Source organism: Kogia breviceps, chromosome 1, assembly GCF_026419965.1.
Source record: "Kogia breviceps isolate mKogBre1 chromosome 1, mKogBre1 haplotype 1, whole genome shotgun sequence".
NCBI lineage: Eukaryota > Metazoa > Chordata > Mammalia > Artiodactyla > Physeteridae > Kogia > Kogia breviceps.
The window spans coordinates 15314209-15341429 of record NC_081310.1 but is presented as its reverse complement, the minus strand read 5'-3'; the positions used below and the strand labels follow the sequence as shown (position 1 = coordinate 15341429).

At 45.2% G+C, this 27221-nt stretch overlaps 1 protein-coding gene across 12 annotated transcripts in view; it reads left to right on the top strand.

The window, feature by feature from the left end:
• The first annotated feature begins 2702 nt into the window (after nucleotides 1-2702).
• Nucleotides 2703-27221, top strand: part of ESRRG (estrogen related receptor gamma) — a 645982-nt gene continuing 621463 nt past the window's right edge. For 11 of the 12 annotated variants that reach the window (XM_067027629.1, XM_067027575.1, XM_067027635.1 and 8 more), the window contains exon 1: nucleotides 2703-2889. In XM_067027629.1, the coding sequence (XP_066883730.1) occupies nucleotides 2888-2889 (2 nt within the window). In that variant the 5' untranslated portion in view covers nucleotides 2703-2887. Of the gene's footprint in view, nucleotides 2890-16420; nucleotides 16502-27221 lie in introns of those variants that run through there. The other variant, XM_067027583.1, reaches the window with a different exon arrangement.

Genomic DNA, 27221 nt, shown 5'->3' with positions numbered 1-27221 from the left:
CCCCCAGTCTGCCTTCCCGCCTCTCCCTTCTTTTCTCCCTTTTGTAGGATACAGAAGGTGAATAATGAAACCATTTTGCTAATAGTTTATGAGCCATGAGATTGGAAATGTATATGGATAGACCGGAGCACCAGACTAAAATCATTTGAAGGAAGCGTGAGGCTTGGCAGAGAAAGAAACCTGCCGTGTCCTCTCTCCCCAGCCCGGAGCGGAATGGGACGGATGAGGTGACCTCGTGCCTCTCCGCTCCGTCCGAGGGCAGCGGATTGGCCCGTCCTCCCGCCAGACTCTTACCCTCCTCGTCTCCCCGAGGGGCTGGAGCGAGAGGGAGATGAATTGGGGCGACGGCCAGATAGCGCAAGCGGGAGATAACCGCTATCACCAGGATTTTTCCTCCAGTGATGGGATCTAAACAGATCTGTCACACTGGGCAGCCTACCCCGAGGCAGGAAACAATAGACGTGAACTTCGCGGTGAAGACAGCCACGAGGACGCTGTCTGCACCTGTGTCATTTCTGTCCCCATAGGGCCTGTTCCCCCAGTATCAACACCCAGAACCTTCCAGAAACGCCGCAAGCCCCCATCGGAGTCTCATACTCGGCCCGCAAGGAGGTTCTCATCCGCTTTCTTTACCGAGTTACCGCAGTTTCAAAGCCCTGGGCTCCAGGGGCTGGATGAAGGGGAACTTGAGGGATTGTAGGGACGGGTGGGTGAGGTGAAAGGAGAGGCGCCGGCCTGGCCCCTCTCTTCCCAGTCCACACAGGGGCCCCAAAGCCTGGGGAAATCCTCGAAGACAGCTCGAAACAGTGGCCCAAGCCAATGGCCCGCGAGAGACCGCCCCACATCTGGCCGAGAGTCCCGGAGCGCGAGGGCGCGCGGGAGAGGGCGGGGGCGGGCTCGCTGGAGGCGCAGGCTCCGGGGCCGGGCTCCCCAGCCGGTCAGCAATCGGAGCGGGAAGGCCGGGACAGGTACGTAGCCAGGGGAGCGAAAGCCAGACGCGAGGGGCCCGGGACGCCCGGGCTCCGTCCAGTTCCGTCTGGGAGCACCCTTAAGCTGGCTTTGGGCCGGGGCGGAGAGCGTCACCCCCCGCGGGCTCGGGGCCCTTGGGGAAGCGAGGGAAGCGCAGCTGTCCGCCCGGCGCCCAGGGAGCGCGGGCTTCGGATGGCTGGATATGCCGCGCGCACCCGCCTGCGTGGAGTCGAGGGCGGCGGCCGCTGAACCCCCCTTAGCACCTGTCTTTCTCCTGTCCTGCCAAACTCGGCTGGAGTCTGGGATAAAGCAAAATAACTTTTCCGTTTACGGGGGAGGTAAGCGGCGGGAAGTAGTGTTAGAAGAAGCGGGAAGCGGGCGGCAACGCCCTGCCCCCAACTGCGTGGAGGACGCTCTTCGATTTTCTCCTAGGGGTAGGGGTAGAGGTGAGACCTAAGACATTTCTGTTTACAGGGGGCGCCCGGGGGCGCTGGGCGGGGCAGGCAGTGAAAAGAAAGAGCGCCACCATTCTCCGTCTCCCCTCTCCCCCAGCTTGAGGCCATCTTTAGGCCCCTTGGGCGGGCTTGGCTCCCTGCTCTGCAGGCCTTGCCTCGACTATGGAGCCTCCAAAGAGAATCCATGCAACCTCCTTTCACCTGCAGCGTCCTCAATTTCTCAGTCCCCCCACAGCCAACCCTATTAGACCATACCATTCACTCTGGTTGGTGTGAGACATCCAGGATACATTTAGCGAAGCAAATTCTTGAATTGGGGAGTTTGGAGTGCAGAGCTAGCGTCTGTCGTTCTCGGGGGGTGGGTTTATTTCTGAGAAAACACCTGGCATGAAAATGAAAATCTTACCAACCCAATCACCGTTCGCAGTCTGGCCCTGGCTCAAGGAAAGAGGGAGGGTGGGCGGCGAGTGGCCGCCAGGACTCACAGTCACAAGCATCTCTTCCGGTCGGCAGGTGTGCGCCGGCTCCGCGAAAAGGCGGCCGGCCCCGGGGCGCCATCGGGCAAGGCGCGCTGCCCCTGAGTTTGCGGCCCCCGGGCGAGCGAGGACGTGACCCCGGGGCACGCCAACGTAACCTCGGCGGGTCACGGCCGAGGGTTCAAGTAAAGTTGACGCGGGGGGAGGGTGTTGCTAGCCCTGAGGTGTTACGGTTGACCCCGGGTAAGGAAACCTACACTCTACGAACTCCTTTGTGCCTTCTGCCTTCCCCGTGTCGCAGTTCCCTCCCAAACACGGGGTTATCTAAATTCCCGTCCTGGCGGCTCAAGAAAACCTCAAATCCTGGCAGTTTCCCGCTTTCCTCACGTAATCCCAGGGGGAACCCGGCTCCGTGTGCCCCTCGCCCCCCGTCCCTGCTTCTACAGCCAACCCCTAGGATCCTCGCTCTCCTGGGCCTTTGCCCTTCGCAGCTGGTGCCTCTAGTGCCCAACTGGGGTGGGGGTGGGGGGAGCCAAAGAGGCGGAGTAACCCCCCCCTCCTTGCAAAAATAGCAGAACTACTGGAAATTCTAATAAAACTAAATCCCCCCCCGCCCCCCAATCTGCCCCCCTCCCAAATCCTGCCTGGAGAGTTGCGGCGGAGGGATGTGGGGGGGGGGCGGAGGGAGGGAGGGTCATCCAGGGGAAGGGGAATCCGGCGCAAATTTACGCCCACGCCTCTCATTTGTTAGTTGATTCGGTCTAAAAGTTCGCTATTTATAGGCTACACTCGGCAGCCCGAATCCCCGCGCCCGCTTCCTTTGCAAAGTGAGAGAGGTGCCCGCGGCGCCGAGCGGCCCGTCTCGGTCGTGTCCCGTGATCTGTACTGTTCTGTTTCTGCCCTCACGCCGCAGGCAGCTGGGTACCTCGCGGCAGCCCCGAAACCACCCACTGGCAGTAGTTGAGAGAGCGGCTCTGCAGTCCGACCATGTGAGTCCACGCCTAACCGGGCTCGGCGCGCGCGCGGGCGGGCGGGCGGACGCGGGGGAGGCGCTGCCGCTCGGCCGCCGGGCCCGAGCCCCTAGGGCTGGCCTCCGCCTCTGCCCCTGCGACCTCCAGCTCCTTTCTTCTCCCTCCTCCCGCTTTGATTTCTCCTTCCTCATTGTCTATTTCCGTGCTTCTCTGACTCTCCCCTGCTCTCAACTTCCAGCTGAGTTTGGGCACGAAAAAGAGAGGCGACTGGCCTTTACGTGGGAGGCGGGGTGGGCTGGGCAAGTCTGTTTCCTAAAGAAGAAAACTCCGTGGGTCTGGGGGAGGGGGAGGCGCGTACCAGAGGCGGCCTGGAGCGCGGCCCCGCGCGCGGCGGGAGGGGACGAGGCGCGTTCAGAGCGAGACCTTTCCTTTTGCCTTGGCACCGACCGACAGCAGGATGGGAATGCGGTGCTCAAGAAGCCTTGCTGTTTGGAACCATCCCTCTACAATGGGGGGCGGGGGGAGGCAGATGTCTTAAACCGCCCCGGGCGAAAGGAGGGAGGATTGTGGGCGCTGGCCGAGGGTACTCGGGAAATAGAGTCAAGTCCCTGAATTACAGGTAGAATTGGGCGCTGCGACAACCTTTCTGCCCCGCTGCGGTGGCCAGGACTCGCTGGCGGAGACAGCAAGGGCGCAACCGGATCGTGGCCGTCCGTGGGCCTTGACCTTGTCTTCCTTTCCTACCTGCCAGCGCCTTAGACGATGCTTCTGTGTTTTTGGAACCCAGAAGTCAAGGGGGCGGGGAGCCTGGCAGGCAGGAAATGTTCCCGAGCCCCGGGCGAGAGGAACGCCAGGCGCGCGCGGGTGGCTCGGGGAAGGGCTATGCGCTCGGGGCCGCGGCCCGGCCGGCTTTCCCGCAGGCGCGCGGCGGCGGCCATGAGCCTCGCGCAGGGCTCTGCAAACCACCCTTTCCCCCCAGAGACCAGGTGCGACATTTGGGGGGTGGAGAAGGCTGTGACTGAAAATAACCGGGGGCTCGGAACCGTTTGGCCGGAGATCTGAGCCCCAGCGCTGAAGTGGAGAGAAGTTAGGAACCAGGAAGGGAACAACTGCGGCCTCGCCGGTCGCGTGCTCAGGGCCCCTTTGCCTTCGCCGATTAGCTTTTTTACCCGCCACCAGTATCTCCTCTCACAGTCCCCCTGCGGCCACCTCCCAGAGCGCTGTCTGCCTGTGGATAGACTGGTGTTGAGCGAAATCTCAGCACCGGCCTATGGCAGTGCCCCAGAGGGGACTTGACTTTCCAAAGTGCGTGCACCCAGGGTTCCCAGCACAGAAACGGGGGAGGGGTCTGTTTCCGGCTCGGGTTGGTCCCTGCTTCCCCCCTGTGCTCACTCTGCAGGGACAATCTGGCTCAGACGGGATGGGGGCCGCCCCTCTCTGGCCCAGAGCTGCCCGGATTCTCACCCCGGCCCGCCCCAAACAGCTTTCAGAAACGACTGCCAAGGTAAAAGCACAGGCAGGTTTCTCCTCCTATCCCTGGGCCGCAGGCGGGGTTCTGCGTAGATGGAAAATTGCTTACAATTTTACAGCCAGAAACTAGCGGCAGGGGCCCATAAAGGTAGGAATTCAGGGCTTGGGGGTGTGATGTCTTACTATCTCTCCTCCCAGCCCATTCCCCGAGAGTAAATGCCACTCAGGTCTCCCGTCACGGGTTTGTGTGAGTCTGGAGGCTTTTCGTTAAGTCCTAAGAGGAAGAAAAAGGAGGGAAGGAGACAGCGAGATCAAAATAAGAAAGATGGAAGTTAAGAGTAAATGAGACAGAGAAAAGACAGGATAAAAGGGAAGGTGTGCTCTAGCTAGCTGTCTTCCTCCTTGCCTCCTTGGAAAAGAGCACGACGTTTCGAGAGAGCGTTGGAGTTAGCTCAAGAGCGTCCACCCTCGCCCCAAGTTCTCTGACGTTGGTCGGCTGGTTGGATGCGCCTCTGCCCGCACTTTGATTCACTCGCGCAGTTTCCCCAGCTCGCGACCCTCAGCCACATGCAAATTCCCTGTCCCCAGGGCTGGACGACACGCATCGCTCAGGAGCTGGTCAAACACGGGGAAGGCCCAGCGCGCGCTCGCCGCAACCCCTGCGCTTCTACTTCTGCACGGAACCTGGGGTGGGCAGGGGCGCGCCGCGCGCGGGCTCCGGGACGCCGGTGAGAGAGAAGTACTTGCCCAAATCATTCTGCTTTCAGGAATTTGGGGAACCAGTAGGGCTTTTCCCCGTCTCTGACGGTATCTTAGAACTTGGGAGCTTTGGGGGCTCAGCGAAGTAAAATGAACTTGTCCTGGGCTCTGGTTTAGTTATCTGCGTGCGATAGCCTTGGGTGGTTCTAGCTCTCCCTTCCGGCTGCAGATTCTTCCCGGTCCCTGCCTTAACACGCTCTGCCTCTGTTGCGGGGCCTCCAGCCTCCCGAGGCTTTACCCGCAGGCGGGGGCTTTAGATAGGAAAGACCCCCAGTTCTCTTCCTCAGTGTGAGCAAAAATGACCTTCCACCATCCAGGCAAAATAAGAGAATAAACTTTGTGTGTAAGGAAGGAGGTGAGGGCAGAGAACAGGGAGGCCTGTTCGTTTCCAAGTGAACTTACTTGCATGGAAGAAGAAATTACATTCTCTCCAAATAGGTCATGCTTTCAAGGAACCCTGGAAGGAGACAGGACTAGGGATTGTCCTCTTAACAAATTCTTCAGGTCTGTGACCTATAAGCCCTAAGAGGTGATGGAAATGAGGGGGAGGGGGGCTTGGCAGAGAAGGCCACTTGTGTCCACCTACGATCATCTTAGATGATCTTAGATCATGGTTATAAACTGTGGTAACTGGTTTATGAATAATCAGAGCATAAACACCTGACAGTCTTTATGTCGTGCTTTTCATGGTGCCATGAGCTGTGCTACTGGGTCATCTGGGGCCTAAAGCAGAGGTTAGGACCCACTCCAGTGCCTCTCTATCCCTTTCCCCAGGTATACCTTTGACTCCAATGGGTGTGTGTGGATGGATGAAGGCAGGGGTCACTTCTCCTAAAAGCTGGAGCAATTCCTTTTCCTATGCCCATCACCAATCTTTCTTGGGTCAATAACCCCAGGACTCCAGCAATTCCAATTCCTAGCTTATGTGCTGTTTTTTATAAGAGACTTCTCTTATGAAAAAGTGAAAACTTAGAGGAGCTGAGTTCAGTCTCCTTCCAAGATTGCAGTTGATCATAAATTTGCACATACCTGGGCAAAGAGCTGAGGTCTGCAACGTCAGTGGAAAGAGGGGTTAAGGAAAACCCAGAGAAGATCTAAGTGACTCTGCTTAGCAAAGAAGTTCCATTAACTCCGTGCTTTCCTCTTGTGTTTCACCGGTTTAGCCTCACTTTTCCCCCTTTAATGAGGAAAAAGAATTCTCCACTTACGTGACTATTTTGGCCACGTGTTCAGATGTATATTCTGGCCAAGCATTTTCAGAATTTGACCATCGAAGATATATGCTACCTGTAAAGCCTCCTGTGCACTCTTCCATCTCACGTAATTGTGACATAAAATATCAGCATTTCTTTTCATCTAGTTCTTGTTCACCTTCAACAGTTGGTTTCAGTTTCTATATTTCTCAAATTTCCTTACAATAACAGTACATGAACCAGATATGCTTAGCTTCTGTGAGACAGGGTTATTCCCTCTGCAATTCTCCAGGCAGTTGTGGCTAAAACCATCTTTGCTTTCACCTGAAAGAGAGACTTACTTGAGATGAAAGTGAGGGGCTTTTATAAAAACTCATATTATCTAAATACTTGCTCTTTTGTTTCCTTCTGCCTCTTTGGAATAAACCCAGTCTTATTAATATTTGAATAGACATGTCACAGAAGATAAACATGGCTTTTTATGTAGAAATTTTCTTTGAGATTTAAAAAAATCATCGCTTAGGTATTTAACGTAATTTCAGGAAATTGCATCTTTGAAATCCATTGGCAGCTAGATTTATTTGCAGAACTTTCCATGTAACTTTGTCATGCTTCTTTACAATTACATCCTCTGATTGTAACGGTGTCTTGCCGTCAACTGCTTAACAAGTACAGATTGTTTATAGATTCAAAGGAGATTTTATTCCAACTTTAAAATTCTTTCGACATTTCCCTTTATATAACCTAGTTGACATGAAAGTTTGCAGCTCAGAAAAATTAAATTTGGAGCATATAATACATTCTACTGACCCATTTGTATAATCGCTATTTTATTGTTTATATTTTAATAGTTAAAAAGACATTGCTTTTTGGAAGAAAAGATATATATTTTATAAATATAAAACATTATATAAAAGAAATATATATCTTCTTTTTCAGGGAGGCTTACTGAATAGATTAGTTTTTCTCCAATTTAAAACGTTTTTTCTATATGTCATTGTTTCCTGTTCATTTATCTCATGTACATTAAGGAAAGATTCAAATTACTGATTTATGATAAATCACATCACTTTTCTTGCCAGAGTCATCAATATTTTATTATTTTAAATCAAACATTTTAATGTAATTTCGCAGAGAGAAGGTTCCCACATATGTTCATTAATCGGTCAGTGCTGGCTAAATTGGCTAAACTATTAACAGGAAACATCTGGACGTGGACATGTAACATTGGAAAAGTTGGTGTTTTTACTGGGAAACTGATGAACCCAGAATGCCATTCAAGAGCAAAAGGGTTAATGACAAATTGGCTAGTGAAGTACAGGAAATAGGACAGCTTGTCAGCCACTGATCTTTTAGATGCGCTATTTCACTCCTTAACATTATTTGAGGGAGGTATCATGTGAAGTTCCTTTGCAGGGAAGAAGCAGCCCTTGCTTTACCTACTGGGGATTCAAGCCAGTATTTTTTTTTTTTTTAAGGAGGCAAATTTTTAGATACCGTAAAATCCAACATTTAAGTCATTTGAAAGCATAGAACGTAATGGCTTTTTTACGATATTCACAGTGCTGCAACCATGACCACTATTTAAGTCCAGGACATTTTCATCCCCCCAAAAGGAAACCTTGTACCCATTAAGCAATCTCTCCCTCTCCCACCTCCATCTTTGGCAGCCGCTGATCTGCATTCTGTCCCTATGGATCTGCCTGTTCTGCACATTTTATAACTGAAATAATTTAACATTTGGCCTTTTGTGTCTGACTTCTTTCACTTAACAGAGTATTTTCAAGGTTCATCCCTGTTGTAGCATGTGTTAGTACTTCATTCTTCTTTATGGCTGAATAATATTTGGTTTTCTGGATATACCACATCGTGTTGATGGACATTTGGGTTGTTTCCACCTTTCGGCTCTTATGAATAATGTTCTCTGAACATCCATTACAAAATTTGTTTGAACCTATGTTTTCAGATCTTTGCTCGGTCGTATCCTAACTCTGCGTTTAACTTTGTTGAGGAATCACCGTACTGCTTTCCACAGTGGCTGCACAATTTTATAGTCCTACCAAAAATGTCTGAGAGGTCCAACTTCTCCACATCTTTGTCAACATTTATTTTATTTAAATATTTATTTTTTATTTAAATATTTGTTTTTATTTAAATATTTATTTTATTACAAAACTTAAAGCCATCCTAGTGGGTGTAAGTGGTATCTCACTGTGGTTTTGATTTGCATTTCCCTAATGACTGATGGTGCTGAGTGCCTTTTCATGTGCTTGTTGGCCATTTGAATATCTTCTTTGGAGAAATGTCTATTTACTGTCTTTGCCTCCTTAGAAATTGGTTGTTTGTCTTTTTGTTGTTGAATTGTAAGAGTTTTTATGTATTCTGAGTAACAGATCTTTAGCAGATATACGATTTGCAAATATTTATATCTTCTCCCTTTCTCTGTTTTGTTTTTCACCTGCTTGGTATTGCCCTGCAATTCATAAAAGTTGTAAATTTTGATAAAGTCCAATTTAGTAGAAGTTATTTTTAACAATAGGTACATTCCTCACCCATGATAAAACTCAAATTAAACACCAGACAAAATAAAAATTTAAAATGCTAAACCCTAAAAAAAGAGAAAACTCTTCTGTAATGCGAGAGAGCAACTTTATCAAATGTAGATTATCAGGGAGTGTGTAAAGTTACCGCTGTTGTACAAGAAAAGGAAACAGCTATGGCTACAGTGACGTTTTTCTTCGAAGAAGTCCTGTGTTATTCAGGACCTGCTGAATGAGATCTTTTATCTCAGGATGACAGTAGTTGTTTGTTTGTTTTTTAAATTATCATTATCAAATTCATCTACCAAGAAATTTCAAATAGTCTCCTCTGTTTAAATAACATTCAGGATATGCTTTAAACCAACAACAACCAGGAAGATCAAAGAAAAGGTTGCCAAGGTGTTTCTAACCTAGCAGTTTTCAACACACAGCCACACACAGGCTATGTAGTCAGGTGATATACTTGTAAAATTCCTGGGAGAAAGGTCTTGGAGTCAGAGAGAAGAGAAACGAAATTATTGCAAAACATGTTAAAAACAAAAATTAATGAAAGAGGAAGAATGGAATTTGACATTATTGAGTGTTGAGGCTTTGCCGATTCTCTCAGTTTGGCTGTTTTTAGGTAATTAATTGATGGGTTAAAAAAAACCAAACAGTGGTTTGAACCAGCTCTTCATTTAATTTCCTTATTTAGTTATTGAGGAAGAAAGCTTATGGTGAACACCGATTGACACATCTCTGATTCTGTTCATTGGAACTCTTGGACTGGATTCTGACATCTGCCATTTTATGGAATATCGTATTGGGCAAAGCACTGGACTCTTTCGAAGTGTCCACGCATGGAGCTCTTGCATGATCCACATGCATAGCTGTCATCCTGAACAGCCCTGAAAGATCTTGAGGGAAACTCAGTTTCCTTCTCTGCAGGGTAACACCTTCATCCCCCAGTTATCGTGGGGAAAAAGGGAATAATACTTGCGAAAATGATAAGGCATTTTGAAGTTCTGGTGTGTTTCCTTGTTTGTGTAGCACTTACAACGTACCAGGTATTGCCTTAAGATTTAATAAATGTTAAAAAAATTAAGTCCGCAAACAACCCTACGAGGTAGGTGCGATTCCCCCTCATTTTATAGGTGAGAAAAGTGAAGCGTGGAGATTTTATATAACTTGCCCAAGATGATATAGCTGATACGTGGCAGAGTTAGATTTTTGAACCCAGGTAGTCTGGCTCCAGAGTCCATGTTCTTATGACTCCATCCTGTTGGTTACATTTAAAATCTTGAGCTTTCAGATGAAAATTGGAGTCTCTGTATTAATGGATTTAATCAATGTTTACAGACTACCTCTTATTTGCCAGACTTCTCTTGAAACACTGGAACGTCTAGGAATGCAGGGGCTGCAATACGGCGTTCTCTCCTGGCAGCAATCAGCAGCAGTCCAGTGGTCCCTGCCATCTTTTGATGGGGTCACCCGACTTCGCTTGATTCATTCACTTGTTTACTTGCGTGAGTCCTATAATCGATCACACTTGTTACTGCTAACATGAACCCTAGGCAAGGAAAATAGATCACAATCAAAATAGTAAGCAGGAAGGCAATAATAAATATAGAAAATAAACATCATGGCATGAATTTAGTTTTGCGAAGTTTTCTTGCTGCTATCACTCTCTGCAGATCAATGAGCGAGAGAGATTGGTTGGGTACCCACTGAGTACTTGAGGAGAGGAACAAGCGCTTTTCAAATTTAGAAGTTTCAAATCAGAAAGGCAACAGAAACCGACACACACAGGATAATACAAATTAACATATGGGAAAAATTTGTTTACCACCGGTTGGAAATCTTTAATCATTAGTCTTTTAGGCAGATATCTTTCAGTCAGGGAAGAGTTTGTTTCATTATTTTAGACATAAAAGGTAAATAACAAGCAATATCAGATCTATTCCAAAAAGCAGCCTTCAGAATATGCTAGAAAGTTGGGAAACAATCAACCCTCTGTCTTGTGTTTTCAAAAGGCTGGTTCATGCAGTGTGATTGAGGGGTGTTCATAGCGATTACCCCGAATGCTACAGGCTCCAGAAGAATCTCCTGAATGGAGAGAGAATTATTTTTTTTTTTATTTTTTTTTAATTTTTTGCGGTATGCGGGCCTCTCACTGTTGTGGCCTCTCCCGTTGCGGAGCACAGGCTCCGGACGCACAGGCTCAGCGGCCATGGCTCACGGGCTTAGTTGCTCCGCGGCATGTGGGATCTTCCCGGACCAGGGCACGAACCCGTGTCTCCTGCATCGGCAGGCGGATTCTCAACCACTGCGCCACCAGGGAAGCCCTGGAGAGAGAATTAAAGATGCCAAATACTGTATTATCATTATATATATTCCATTGCATCCTAATTTTTGAACATGGTTAATTATTATTAATGAGGATACTTGGTAAACAAGAACTTTCCTCTTGTAAATGTGTAGATGCCAACCACAGAGTTAACTCTAGCTGTTTGCCAACTTAAGAGTGAGGAGTCGACTTTTCAGAGGTCTGGTACCAAGCAGAGGAAGTATTTTAACATTCAGCGCATTGTGTTCAGTGTCTCATAGCTGGGTTTTCACCATGATTTGGCCAATATTGGGTCCATAAGCCTGAGTCAAATGTTCTGTGGAAGTTTGTCGGGTGGCTTGACATGGATGCACACAGTACTATCGGTCCAGCCCTGTTTTATCTATTTGTGAATAATCAGCAGAAACATCTCATGTGTTGAACACTTCCTGTGATTAGTTTGTTGAATACTATAGAATTATGGTAAACTTGCTGATTCAGCACACAGTGTGTGTTGGCTACCGGCTGGCTTTTCATGCTAAGAGGTGGGTGGGAAAGTAGCGAGGTAGATGGGTTCAGAGAAATATTGTGAATCCCATAGGGAGGAAAGTGAGACTCAGAGGTGACTGCCCATGACCACACAGATAGTGAGGGTACAGATTGGGGCCTCAATCCCAGGCTTCTGATACCAAGTCAAAGGCTCCTCTTCCACGTCTCTTGATCAGCAATTTTGAGAGTGTTTTTCCCCTGAACCCCCATGTCAGAATGTCCTGAGATGTTTGTATAAAGTGTAGAATCCTAGGACCTGCTTTAGAAATACTGAATCCCTACGATTCAGCGATCTTAATAGTCCCCTCAATATATTTATACACAGTAAATGTTAGGGGTCGCAGGTCTAGATACTAAGTGTTGAAAAATTTGGTTAGGTCAGTTTGACACTAAGATCGTTGGAAGAGAAGAAAGAAATCTTCTGACCACAAACAACAAAAGCCAGTGTCCTCTTAATAGTTACCTCACAAATGGGGATTTAAATAAGAGATTCAAAGAGATGTTCCCACTTGGGGAAGTTGTTCTTATTTGAAATATTCCATAGAAGTGGGATTTTTTTTTTTATCACATCGTTTTATAAAGCATGTTCTGTAGGACCCTGCTTCCACGGGATATTCATTAATTCAGCAAATACTTATTAAAATGTCCAATACCATGTGAAGTACGTGATGATCAACAGTGGCCTTCTGGAACCCAGTCTCTTGAGGAAAGACGTTAACAGATGTTTTGCCCCCAAAGCATTCTTAGTAGAAAAATCTGTGAAATAATGGGTTTAACAGATTTCTTCAGACAGGTACATTTCAGAGCCTTCAACATACCTAATAAGTGCTGTAAATATCTGAGAGAGGATTGTAGTATGTGACGTCTTCTCGACGTATTGTAGCATCCTTTGGGTGAAGGTCACCTCCTACGTCTAGTACTCTACAGGACACCATCACACTGTCCTTACACATCCCAGTGAAATCCTGTGTCCTGGAAGGCTCAGATCTGTGGCATTGGTAGCGAGGGGGGGATATTATAAAAGTGGACCCCCTCTGCAGCCCCAGCCCCCAGGGCAGTATTGTTCTGATAGCCTAGTGGACGCTGTGATGAGCAAGGGGCAGACTTCGGCCAAAGACCTAGTGTCCAGGCATATAGGTCAGCTTTGGGCTGTCTTCAGAGGTGGGTCAGGTGTGAATGTGAACATGGAGTGGATCCCTGGATGTGTCTCTGGTCTCTCAGCTGGAGAGCGGTGAAGGCAGAAGAATTGTTCCCACATCTTGCAGAGATTCTGAGTCCACCTTGGAGCCTTGGGTGCAGGAAGAGTACCATTAATGGGAGCCACTTGCCAGTCTCCCTGCATGGAAGACTGGATATTACTGGAGGTGCACCCAGCCTCTGACTAGGTGCATGTAATTAGGTTATTTGCTGAAAAATACTTCCTTTCTATGCATTGCCTGCTTATACCAGGATAGTTGTTGGGAAACGGAAAATATGGGCATTTTCAGCAGGCTGCCTAAGTTCAATGACTCCCAGGTTTTTTTTTTTCCTTTGTTCTTTTTCTCAGGCAGTGACTCTGTGTAAAAAGAACAAAGTGACTTGCCTCAGATAACTCACAGTGGTGAGTTCACCTGATGGGTGGATTTAAATAGTTTGGTTGTTGACATTTATCAAATTACCCGGAGAATTGCCACATCACCACCTCGATTCATGAATGTGGAGAGTCCTTAAAGAAGCCTCTTCAGAATTGTTTGTTTTTCTTAGTTATCATAATATTTAAAGATATGTTGCTTTATTGTTCGTTAAGCACCCGCTTTTTTCAAAGGCAGATCTTACCATATGCTTCTTCATGGATATACAAAATAAAATAAAGAAATGGACCAGTTTCCCAATAATCACCACCTCGATTCATGAATGTGGAGAGTCCTTAAAGAAGCCTCTTCAGAATTGTTTGTTTTTCTTAGTTATCATAATATTTAAAGATATGTTGCTTTATTGTTCGTTAAGTACCCGCTTTTTTCAAAGGCAGATCTTACCATATGCGTCTTCATGGATATACAAAATAAAATAAAGAAATGGACCAGTTTCCCAATAATTTACGTAGTCACCACCTGCATATATAAATACTTAAGACAAACTGCTTTTGTCCCCCCCCTTTCTAAATAAATGTCTACCTTTTCATTCTTTGTGAGGGGATATCAGATCTCTAAGTGTCGAATTCAAAGTCTAAATTCAGTTTACTCTTTTAGTCACTTTGAACAAGAGGAGTTAAATGCAGTTGCTGTCTTCAGGGAGGTTACAGCTTAGGCTGGGAGGTAGTCAGGAAGGGTAAAAACATACATTGTTATGATATCATACAGCTGTCCGGTAAGTGCTACAGGAAGAGTTTTAAGCATGGTGATGGTGGTTCAAAGGAGTTTAATCTGGCCATGAAGAATTAGGAACAACTGACTGCAGGAGATTGCTGTGAGACTGGTCTGTAAAAATAGCTAGAGGTGGCTTTCGTGGAGCAGCAAAGAGAAGAAATGGGCGTAGGTTTTTATATATAAGGCAAGAATGTGAATCAAGACACAGAAGTGGGAACATATAAGGCCTGTTTGGGACACAGAAGAAGTGTATGTAGGAATGGAAGAAGAGGGGAAACCAACAGAGAAAAAGGTAGGACTTAACATTATTGAGGGCCCTTTAGCCATGATATACTGTCAGGTTGTCCTATCCATCCATTTTCACTTTTCATCCTTGCAACAAGCAGAAGAGATTACTCTCAAGGTTGCTGTTCACCAAGATTCCGGTACCATTTCCATTGTGTAGCGTTTCTGCTGGGGAGTGACTGCCAAGGCAGGTACCATATTTCCTACGACCCTTTACCTTTGTTGGGGCCAAATGCTTGTTCTCAACAATGAAATGTTTATGTACCTTCCAGGCTAACATGGTCAGGGGCATGTGTGCCCTTTCCACTATGGACTATAGAAGGAGACAGGCTGTAAGCAAAGGACTTCAAGGTCCTACAGGAGAAAGAGTCACTAGATAGAGGAGCCTGGGTCCTACTCAGCATGCAACTGGACTTGATATAAATGGGAAGTAAATTTCTTTGAATAAATAAATAAGCTACGGAGATGTAGAGATTTATTGTTATAGCAGCTAGGGTGACCTTAATTAATACAAGTATCATTACAGGCTTATCTAATACAGGCTCATAGATGTAACTGACTCAAAATCACTTAAAAAATAACAAGTGGGGCCTGGATGCAAACCCAGGTCCATCTTCAGAATGTTCTCTTATTCTATTCCCGTGGTTTTAACGACTGTCTACATGCTAGTAGGTATCAGTTCTCCACTGTTGGTCCAGACCTCTTTGGGGAGGTCCAGACTATCCAGTAGGTAGTTGCCTACCGGATTTCCCTACTTGAAGGCCTGTTATTCAGGCCATAAAATAAACTCTTTTCAATAAGGCTCCAGTGTACAAGGGGTTAAGTAAGTAGGTTTTTTCCCCCTAGAATAAGTGGTTGGAGTGGAATGCTTGTCTGGCCTATCTGCTTCACTCATCCTTTGGTTCTTTCCATAGTGTTTTCCTGCCGTCCTTTAAGGGGTTGTCCCTTTGGCATAGTTAAAGCTAACCCAGCTCCTGGTTATCCAAGAAGAAATGTAACAATTTTTTTTTTTTAAGCAAATGACAGAGATAGCACACTTTGGTCCCTCTTCTACTATCAAGAGCTGAGTCTTATGGGTGTACGGAGCCTGGGCATTGTGGTCACTAGTAGGTGGCTATGTGCGCAGCTGAAACAGTATTAGATGAAAGAGGAGGAGGAGGACTTTGTGGGATATGCATTGTTCTGGCACAAGCCTCTCAGATATTAAATCCCACTGGGTTTAGAAACACACGCAGCCATCTACCCAAATTGACTTCATATCTTGTATTCCCTCATGTGGTTAATGACCACGCCCCCCTCCCAGATGCCCAGAGGCCAGGGTGATATACTCTGACTTGTTCTTTCACCTTACTCTCCATTGCCAGTCATTTTCATCTCTTAACTATCTTTTGAAACTGCCCACTCCACTTAATCCCCTGCTACTGTCGTCCTCTGTGCCTTCAGCATCTCTCACTGAGACTTGTAGAATGGCCTCCTACCTGGTCACCCTGTCCCCAGCAGCAGCCTATCAAGGACATCCTTCACACTGCCATGAGAATGACTTTTTGAAAATGCAAATCTGACGATCATTTTACTCCCTTTTTATGACCCTTCAGTGATTTCCCATGGCAGAAGTCCAAACTGCTTTGCAGCGCACAAAAGGCCCTCTGTGGTTTAGTCCCTGAATCTCTCCAGCCTCATTTCTGACCCTTTACTATTCTCCTCCCCCAAACAGATCACCCCCACGGCTTCAGTTAGACTGAGTGATGCCAGACTTTCATTTCTTTGTCTCTCTGCTCATGTGTTCCTTCTGTCTATTTTTCAAGACCCAACACAGCTGAGTATCCCCTTCTGTGACACTATCCTAACGCTTCTCCACTCTTTCCTTATTGTGTTTCATTTATTCCATGAATTCTATTGAATATCTGTCCATTTTAGGCTCATTGTATTAATCATTGGACGTGAAGAGCAGAAATAGATATGGTCCCTGCCCTTGTGGAGCTTACAGTCTAATGGCAGAGTTGGATATCAGTCGAATGTTCCCACAAACAAATGTAAAATTACAACTGTGACAGATGCTATGAAGAAGGAAAATGAGTGTGTCGATCAGCCCATTGTAGGAGAATTTGACCCAGCAAGGGAGCAGAGAAGAGACTTTCCCCCAGGAAGTATGCTTAAGTGAAATATAAAAGATAAAATAACCAGGTGAGAAAAATGACTTGTAGGCAGAGGTAACGGTGTGTATCAAAACTTTAGGTTCGGAGGAAATTTGGGATTGTAGAAGAGGAAAACATTTCCCTTGACACTCTTAGGGTCCCTGGATGGATCTGAAAATTAAACAAAGACAGATTAACAGGAGAAAAGCACGCACACGTATTTAATCTAACTTTTATGTGACATGGGAACCTTCATAAGGAAATGAAAACCCAAAGACATGGTTTGACCTGAATGGTTTTGTGCTGGGTTTGCTGAAGAGTGTAAAGTCGTGGGAAGGTATGAGAGGGCAAAAAGTGGGAGCTAAGTGAGTATACTGGGGGAAACTTAGCAAGGAGTGTTCCTTTGGGTTCTTCTTGGTGTCCCTCCATCTGGAGGCAAGAACGTTCCTTCCCGCTGGGTGTAGAGAGGGCACCTCTCACATGAGGAAGACTTGGGTCAGGGGACAGGATGGGGCCGGGCCACAGGGACCTTTCTGTTTCTGCGATATTCTCAAACTCCTTCAGCTTAAAATATTCAATATGCCAGGGTGCCATATTTTGAGGTCACACATCCCAGACCCCATCAGGCTATAGGAAGGGATTGGATAAAGACCAGGTTCAGTGAGGGCATTGGTTTCAGGAATGAGGTACAGGATGAGGCAGGAGAGGGAAGTAGGGGCAAGACTGAAGAACTTCGTAAACCTGTTACGGAGGTTTCTCTTTGATCTAAGAGGAGTGGAAAGCCGTTTAAAATGAGATAGAGAAGATATAATCAGTTTAATTTTTTTAAAGAATTCATTCTGGCCGCTGTGCGAAGGGTGAGTTTGATGGTTAGCAGAATAGACGATGCTAGATTTGTTAGTTCAGACCAGAGATACTGGTATATTGAATTCGGGTTGTGATAAATGGTGATGAATAAGTCATATTTAGGATTAAAGATGGTAGATGAGGGAGAAGGAGGTATCAAGGAAGGTTCCCATATTCTTGGATGGAGGATAAAGCTAGTCATGGAGAATAGGAACACTTATCTAGAAGAAAACTAGCTTGGAGAGAGTTTGAATGTGAACTGCCTTGGAGAATATCTAGAAGGAATCATTTCACTGGATGTTAAGCATATTTCTGTTGCTTCACGTATACTGTATTATAATTACCTTAGTTTGTGTTTCTCTTTATTAGACTGTGAGCTTCTCAAAGGGACGGAACAGCATATACTTTCCTCCCCCTCCTCCTCCTCCCCCTCCCCCCACCCTTCCCCCTACCCTTCCCCCTACCCTTCCCCCTACCCTTCCCCCTCCCCCTACCCTTCCCCCTCCCCCCTACCCTTCCCCCTCCCCCCTACCCTTCCCCCTCCCCCCTCCTTCCCCTCCTTCCCCTCCTTCCCCTCCTTCCCCTCCTTCCCCTCCCCCCATTCCCCTCCCCCTCCTTCCCCTTCTTCTCCTCCTCCTCCCCTCCCCCTCCTTCCCCTTCTCCTCCCCTCCCCCTCCTTCCCCTTCTCCTCCTCCTTCTTATTCTCCTTCATCTTCGTCTTATTCATTCTTGTATCCTCAATACCTACTACTGTGATTTTCACATAATATTTTCCCAGTACATCTTTTTAATTTTTTTTTATTTTTGGCGGTACGCGGGCCTCTCACTGTTGTGACCTCTCCCGTTGCGGAGCACAGGCTCCAGACGCACAGGCTCAGCGGCCATGGCTCACGGGCCCAGCCGCTCCACGGCACGTGGGATCTTCCCGGACCGGGGCACGAACCCGTGTCCCCTGCATCGGCAGGCGGACTCTCAACCACTGCGCCACCAGGGAAGCCCCCCAGTACATCTTTGTGAATAAATGATCTAACTGACCCCAAAGCCCACACAGTTTCTCTCACACCAGTAATAGGGGCAAGAAAACACTGGAAAGACAAGCTGGGGCTCAGTTGTAGTGTTTTAAATCCCTGGCTAAGAAGTTAAATTATGACACATAATGTAATTAAACCTTAAGTTTACAGCTACTTTCCAACCTAACCTTTGTTTCAAATACTGCTTCTGTTATTTTTAAAACCATATAATGTTTACTCAGGGACATTCTCTCCTAAGTAAATCAAAGCCAGTCAAGCTACAAGAACAACACAGAGATCATACTCTAAAAATGAACTATTCTTTGTGTTGCAGGACTAAATGAAATTAGAATGAATCTACAGAAAGAGGGTTGGCAGATACAAAAGAAATGTAACCAGGCCTATTTATTTTTTCACTGTCTTTCTTTTCATTTTATTTTGGAGGTTAGCATTCAGTCATTAGGGCAGATCTAGAGAGGGATTCAGACATTTACACGGTCCATTCCTGGGCTATTTTTACAGCATGGATCTGAAGCACATTCACTGTTTCTTGGAGTCAGAGTGACAGAACAATACTTTGAATCTGCTGAATTTAGTCCTAACCACACAAACGCCTCTATCTATGGTGAAACAAAGCTAAGTCTTCAAATTCCCTGTGAAGTGTTTGGGGTATGGGCCCCTTAAAATTCGTTGGACTCAGTTTGTACACAGTAATGAATGGTGCTTTTAGTTTCATTAACCCAGACTGGGATGAGCTTTTTTCCTACTGTAATCTTGAAATTGGAGAGGTCATCCCTTATTATTTGATAGGAAATCTACATATTTAAGGTCCCATGCCTATCTTACCCCATAACATATGCAGATTATTGAGGCCAAAGTGTATTTTTTCCCCTTTGCATGCATTTTTGTGTGATTCCTTCTCTTCTTTGGGGAGATGGTATCATCCTTATCTAGCAGAGGGGAGAGTGGTTGGCTTGAATGAACTTACAGTTTCTTCTTGCAGATCTTAATGATGAGAACAGGAATTGAGTATCATGCAACTGATGGCCCAATCATATTGATTTTAATGACTGGCCATGCCATGCATGACTAAATATAACTACAGACTCTGAGGCCAAGTCTCTATAGTACAAAGTGTAGATCTGGCAGTTATCCAGTAACTTCAGGCCACAGAGGTGGCCAAGCTGAATGTAGATTCTTAGAACTGTCAGTATTTTCACTAAGAAGTTTAACAGCTTGATTCAGAGTCCAGGATCCAGAGTCAGACTTCCTGGGTTCATTTCTTCCTTAAGCCATTTACTAGTGGTATAACCTTGGTCCAGTAATATAACTCTTTGTTTCTCAGTTTCCCCACATTTAAGATGAGGTTAGTAATATACTCATTGCATTGGGTTTTTGGGAGAATTAAAACCATTAATATCAGTAAAATGCTTTGAATGGGGTCTGGCACATAGTAAGTACTAAATAATTTCTTGCTTATTGTTACAGTAGGAAAATGCTGAAGATGTGGGCTTTATAGAGACAAAGATTTATGAAAGCAAGGTCGGTGCCACTTTTGGTGAAATATTAAATACATATCATCTACTTGACCTTTTAAACTGAATTGTTTCAGAGACTGATTTCTATAAATACTCTCTAAAATTATTATGAGTATCAAAAAATATTCCAGTGAAGTTGGTGTCATTTAGTGAAGGTTAAAGACCTCAAGAAGATTTAGTTCAGTGAAGACAAAGCCAAAGAAAATTCACCAGACTGGACCTAGAAATGGGCTTATTAACAATTTTAATAATATCAGCTGTTTATTGAGCACTTATTCTGTCACAGGAATTTTATTTAATCTCATTTAATTTTTAATCATTTAACCTCATTTAATTCTCACAAAATTGCAGAAAGTATTGTTATCTCCATCTTACGTATAACTAAACTGAGACTCAGAGAGGTGAGGTAGCATCGCGAGGTTTCAAAGCTGTTTAGTACCAGAACCAGGACTTGAACCCACTTATGACAAACTGCAAAGCCAGTATTTTTAACCTATATGATGAATTTCCCTGTATCTACTATTATCTATATTAATAACTATCATCAACATGGCATTTAAAGTACTTTAAATGCTCTATGAGTTAAGCATTTTTTTTTTTTTTTGGCCTCACTGCGTGGCATGCGGGATCCTAGTTCCCCCACCAGGGATTGAACCTGTGCCCCCCGCATTGGAAGCACAGAGTCCCAGTTAAGCCTTCTTGAAGTCCCAATTTTATAGATACGAAAATTGAAGCTTAATGAAATTGATTGACTTGCCCAGGATTATTCAGTAACTGCATATCCTATTTGTAAGGCTCCAAGTTTTCTAATTTATCTACAACCATCTAATATTAGAGATTCTTGCTCATTCCGTACTTACCACCAACCCAGTGGGCTGATGTAGGTAGGGAGAGAGAGAGAGACAGCAGAAACACCAATGGGAAAGAGATTCAAAGAGGAAGTAAAGCACCAAGGATGTGGGGAGAAAAGCAGACGCATAACTATCTTGCACTGTCTTTGCAAATTAGAAACATCTCGAACTTGCTTGTCACATTCTCAGTAACATGATGACTGACTCCTTTAATTTTCTGTGTTTCGTTAATGATATCAAAATTATAACAGAAAATATCTGTGTTAGACTTTAATAAGAACATTCTGACAGTTTGGCTGTTACAATACTAAGAGATTATGGGGAATTGCTTTCCCCTTAAGTTTGTAAAATATGATATTCATCCTCCTATTACCATGTCATATTTCAAGTAAGTATCATTAGGGTCAAAACATTTAGCTTTTTGATTAAATATTGTCAGTAAGTTTAACAGATCCTATGGAAGCCATCTCACTTCTTTAAACACATCAGGCAAATCATGGATTGTTATTAGTTTGGTTTGAATTAGTAGCAAATCATTATACTCTATTTGGGAACCTGCCAATGAGATGACAGCCAGACTTAGAACCTGCCAGCGATCACTGTTATCTGTGGTGATGGCTTTATACATTCCTCTCAAGATAATTAAGATACATATATCCATAAAATGCAAAAGTGCCTATCTTAATCTATTTTATCTATAGCACCTACATAGAATCCAGACGTTTTAACAGGCTGAGTAGGGATCAGGATCTTTGAAAAAAAACACACACTTAATAAATCTTTTATTCAATCTTCCCTCCCCTCTGTACCCACTTATACCAAAAATTACTGCTGAGAAATAGCCTCTGCACTGGAAGTCAGCCTGCTATAAAGGCATTTATTCATTCATTTATTCATCAATTTACATTGAGATGCTATCAAATTTCAGAGACTGTTCGGGGTGCTAGGTAGTAAATGGAACAGACAAAAGTCTCTGGGCTCATGGAACTTAAATTCTAGTGGAGAGAGAGTGAACAACATAAGTAGGTAAAGATATAGGATACAAGATGATAGTTGCTACGAAGAAAAGAAGGAAAGGAAGGGGATATAAAATGTTCGGGAGGGTGAAATTTAGATCAGGTGGACAAGGAAGGCATCCATGAGAAAGTGACTTTTGAGGGCAGGCCTAAAGGAAATGAGGAAGCCAGTCTTGCAGAAATCTGTGAAAAGAGCATTTCAGGCAGATGGAATGGGAGACACAGAGGACTGGTTGGAGGAGGAGCACGCCTGCCATGTTTGAGCAAATAGGACAGTGGAGCTTGTGCGCAGTGAACAAGGAGACGAGTGTAGGAGATGCAACAGAGAGGTTATGGGGCTTATAGAGCCTGTGAGGCCCTGTAGGTGAGAGTTTGTAGAATCTGACTTCCTATCAGGCCACAACCAGGTGGGTGGGGGCAGATAGGGAGGAGCTGTTCTGCCACATGCATGGATGGGACTCTTTTCATCTCAACTGACATTTATTGAATACCAGCCACATGGCATGCACTGTGCTCTATTCTGGAGGCCCAAAGAAGAAAGATAGATACATTTCCCTGAAGTTATTCAGTCTGGTACAGGAGATAGAAAAGTAAATACTTAGGGACTTCTCTGGTGGCGCAGTGGTTGAGAATCCGCCTGCCGGTGCAGGAGACATGGGTTCAATTTCTGGTCTGGGAAGATCCCACATGCCGCGGAGCAACTAAGCCCGTGCGCCACAGCTACTGAGCTTGTGCTCTAGAGCCCACGAGCCGCAACTACTGAACTCACACACCACAAGTACTGAGCTCAGGTGCGTAGAGCCCGTGCTCTGCAACGAGAGAAGCCACCGCAGTGAGAAGCCCGTGCACCACAACGAAGAGTAGCTCCCACTCACCGCAACTAGAGAAAGCCTGCGTGCAGCAACGAAGACCCACTGCAGCCAAAAAAAAGAAAAGAAAAGAAAAGTAAAGACTTAAAAATGCTGCACTGAAACTTTCTTCTCCCAAGTGGAGAATTTTACATAGGTTTGAACAATACCCAGCCGTGTTTTCCCTAAAAGCTAAGAGAAGGCTCACGATGACACATGAAGGGTCCCTCTCGTTCAGCAGCTTGGAGTGACTACCCACTTCCTCACTTCCTCACACGCAACACATCTCCCTGGAGAAGAGATGATGCAGTTAACTGTAAAATCTTTTAGACCTCCATGCACAAGTGACACCCCATTCTATGGAACAACAGTGTTCTTGAAATGTTGTAGATGAATTGAATTTGGATCCAGTGAGTTGACATTAGTCTGTGCCAGTGAACTGATCACATATCATCCTGTGAAATGAAAAAGCACCTCATGTTTCAGTAAGGCTAAATTTTCTCACCCTGATAAAGTAAGAGTATAGCTGTAATCTGGAAGGACTAATTTTTTTTAGCCTTGCCCAAATTTCCATGTAGCAAAAGTGTAAGATCTTTCTGGCTGACAGGTTAGTATTGCATCCAGGTCAGGGGGATATTCGTTATTTTTTTCTTAGTTCTTCTTGGTTATTTTTTTCTACCTAGCACTTACTTATATTTTCGTATGCCAGACTAGCAGGAAACTTCAAAGTTTAATAATTTTTACTTTTTGTAATGTAGTGCAAGGAAAGATTTCTTATCTGTGTGGTGGGTCTTATCTTTAACTAGTGTTAGAGGTTTCACTCTCTCCCAGTCCAAATTCTTTTCTTTTTTCTAATTGTACGTTTTTGTTTTGTTTTGTTTTTCCTGGCTTGTGGGATCTCGGTTACCCAACTAGGGATTGAACCTGGGCCATGGCAGTGAAAGCACCAAATCCTAACCACTAGACCACCAGGGAACTCTCTCCTAGTCCAAATTCTTTTTTTTTTTTTTTTTGGTACGCAGGCGTGCAGGCTCAGCGGCCATGACTCATGCGCCCAGATGCTCCGCGGCATGTGGGATCTTCCCAGACCGGGGCACGAACCCATGTCCCCTGCATCGGCAGGCGGACTCTCAACCACTGCGCCACCAGGGAAGCCCCAGTCCAAATTCTTAAAGGGAGGAATAGCAAAGGATTTCCAGGCATCCATAATCAACAACAGTTTGTCGTTTGGTAACAAATTAATTGTATGTATTCTTCCCAAATAAAAAACACTCTCATTCCCTCCCAAGGCCCCCAAAGTCTCTTTCCATTATAGCTTTGGTTTTAAGGTCAGATTTTGTCAGGTAAATCATGTCCACAGGTGGATGCAGCTCCCTGGAGGGCAGTTCTTTGAAAATGGTTTCTCTTAATCTGAAGGCCTGTGAGCTAAAAAGGTAAGTTTCTGCTCCACCTGCACCCCCACTCAATATATAGTGTATACTATATATAGGGCTCAGATAATTGCTATAAACACTCCCATTTTAAAAGGGGGAGGAGGAATTGGGGCATGCAGTAGTCACTGATCCATAGCAGTTCTGAAATTGAGCTGGTCACATGTTGCCAGTTTCTTGATAAGGGTCCAGTCTTGCTACCTCAGAATGATTCTCAGGCTTTTGCCTCTACCCTTTAACGTCTTGGTTCCACCTTTGAATTGATGTTCCTTAAAAAAAAAAAAAAAAAAAAAATGGCCCATGCTTTCAAGTAAGTAATTTCTTAGCCTGTTTCCTGCTGGTAAAAGGTTGGGAACCTAAAGGTCTCTTTTCCTTTTCTATTGTCTCTGTCCATTTTAGTCTCATCTGGCAGCCCTTCTACCAGTACAATTCTCTTGAAACATATGGGTTTCTCATGACTTACTGGCATTCACTCTATTAGTCAAAAGCCTCACCTACACATCTCTTCAAGATACATCCTTCTCTGTCTTGAGTCCTGTGTGAGGCTGCTATAGAATAACACTTAAGATGCTTAGGAGTTCTGTTGTTTAACAGAGAGAGTCTATGACACTTGCTGTTGGAACCTTAGAAAGCCCTTTTATAGCTGAAAGTTTCTGTGGAGTACCATCCCAAATCTTTCAGAGGTCTTAACAAAGACTCTAGATTTGATCTTTATCTTGAAGCAATTAAGCTTTTCTTACTTTGAGAATCCTTTTTGAGAGTGACTAGAGATGAGAAACTGTTTCTTTTGAAACCCAGCAAATCCTGGATCTAAATTCTGCTTAAAAAAGTTGAATAATCTTTTCATTAATCCATCTCTCTCTGTGTGTTTCTAGATGTGCTTTATTATACATGTCTAGAAAAAGCCAGATAGCACTTTCAACGTATGACTAACAGAAATGTTAGTCATATCCTCAAGATTATTAGGTACTCTTTTTTCTATTTTCCATATTACTATAGGCAATAGTTTGTTCACTGTTTTGCTCATATTTAATTCAGCTATCCTTTCCTCCAGCTTTCCATGTATTTTCCTCTCTGTCCTTCAAGTTTTCATCTCCTCGAGGCCCTTCCAGCTTTCACTAACCATTTCCTTAAGGCCTTAACAACTAGTGCCTGCCACTTGGTCCCAAAGCCAATGTCACACATTTTAGATTTTTTAGACAGAATCCCACTTTTGGAAACAAATTCTACTCCAATTATATATGGGTATGTGAAAACTCACTTTAGTACTTAATGGCTTAAAACAACCACTTTCTAAAAAAAATTTATTGAAGTATAGTTGATTTACAATCTTGTGTTAGTTTCTGCTGTACAGCACAGTGATTCAGTTATACATATATCTACATTCTTTTTTTTTTTTTTTAATTTTTGCGGTACGCGGGCCTCTCACTGCTGTGGCCTCTCCTGTTGCGGAGCACAGGCTCTGGATGCGCAGGCCCAGCGGCCATGGCTCACGGGCCCAGCCGCTCCGCGGCATGTGGGATCTTCCCGGACCGGGGCACGAACCCGCATCCCCTGCATCAGTAGGCGGACTCTCAACCACTGCGCCACCAGGGAAGCCCACTACATTCTTGTTCATAGTCTTTTCCATTATAGTTTATCACAGGATATTGAATATAGTTCCCTGTGCTCTACAGTAGGACCTTGTTGTTTATCCATCCTGTATATATAGTTTGCATCTGCTAATCCCAAACTCCCAATCCTTCCCTCCCCACCTCGACAACCACTTTGTTTCGCTCATAATTTTGTGGAACTGGAATTTGGGAAGAGCTTGGCTGGACAGTTGGTTCTTGGGGTCTCTTCTGCAGTTGCCTTCAGAGGTTGGCTAGGGCTGTGGTTACCTGAAGTAGGTCAAATGGGTCCCTCACATGGCTGTCAGTTGATGCTGGCTATTGTCTAGGGGGTCAGGTGGGGCTGTCAACCTGAGTGTCTGCGTATGGCTTCTCCTTGTGGCATGGGCTTCCTATAGTATGGTGGCTAGATTCTCAGAGGGAATGTCTCAAGAGAGAGTGTTTCAAGAGACCTAGATAGCAGCTGCAAAGTTTTTTATGACTCAGCTTTGGAAGTTCCATAATGTCATTGCTGTTGATTTTTTTTTTTTTTTTGCAGTAGCACAGGCTCCGGACGCGCAGGCTCAGCGGCCATGGCTCACGGGCCTAACCGCTCTGTGGCATGTGGGATCTTCCCGGACCGGGACACGAACCCGTGTCCCCTGCATCGGCAGGCGGACTCTCAACTACTGCCCCACCAGGGAAGCCCTGCTGTTGAATGTTAATAGCTCTTATTCAATAGGTAGAGCTATTGTCTCTTCATTGAGAAAAAGAACAAATACCTTGTGGCCATCTTTAATTTGACACACTGATTTTCAGAGCCCTCCCAAAGTACCCCACTTTGGGGGAGATATCGGTGACATGTATGTGTGTTTATTAGAGCCAGCGGCTACAAATTTGGGAGGTTGTTCAGGGGAATCTGTGGCCCAAAGGAGGTACTTAAGGAATTCCAATTCAGAGAAGTCTTCTTGCTAGAAGCTTTTTGCTCTGAAAAAGTTCTGAAGTTTATGAAATCTTGTAAACCTTTAGAAGATGCCTTTCTTTCTTCTTCTTTGGCTTAGTTATATTGTTCTCATCATTTTGAATGCCATGGACTAATCTGTACATAAATTTTGAAATTGTGCGAATCCCTGTTGGGATGATCCATTTGTTAAGTTCAGCTGGACAGTCCACCCTATTTTATAGTCTCCAGCAGGACTTAGTGACCTTTTAACAGTAGCGTATCAAAATCTTGACCTTTTGTTTTGGAGAGCTGGGTGCTAAGAAGGCTGGCGTGGTCATACCCCATGTGGGAGGGGGTGTGGCAGGCTCCTGAGCTAATACCATCCATGGAGGCTTGATGGTTCTCCAAGTGCATGCTGGAAGGGAAGAAAGAAGGGGCCCAAGGCAATTCATTGAGCCTTGTCTTTGCCAGTCTTTGTGTCATCTTGTACTCCTCCATCTCCAGTGACTGACTTCCATCTTAGTTCTTAAATAGGGACCTGGCCCTAGGGTACTTTCTTGTATAGCTGCACACTGGAGCAAACAAACAGACAAACAAAAATCAGGACTCTTCTGGCAGAACTTGGACATTTCCCTCTAACCCTGAATGGCATTCATGAAAAGATGGGAATGCATGTAGGGCTGAGTAACAGGGACAAG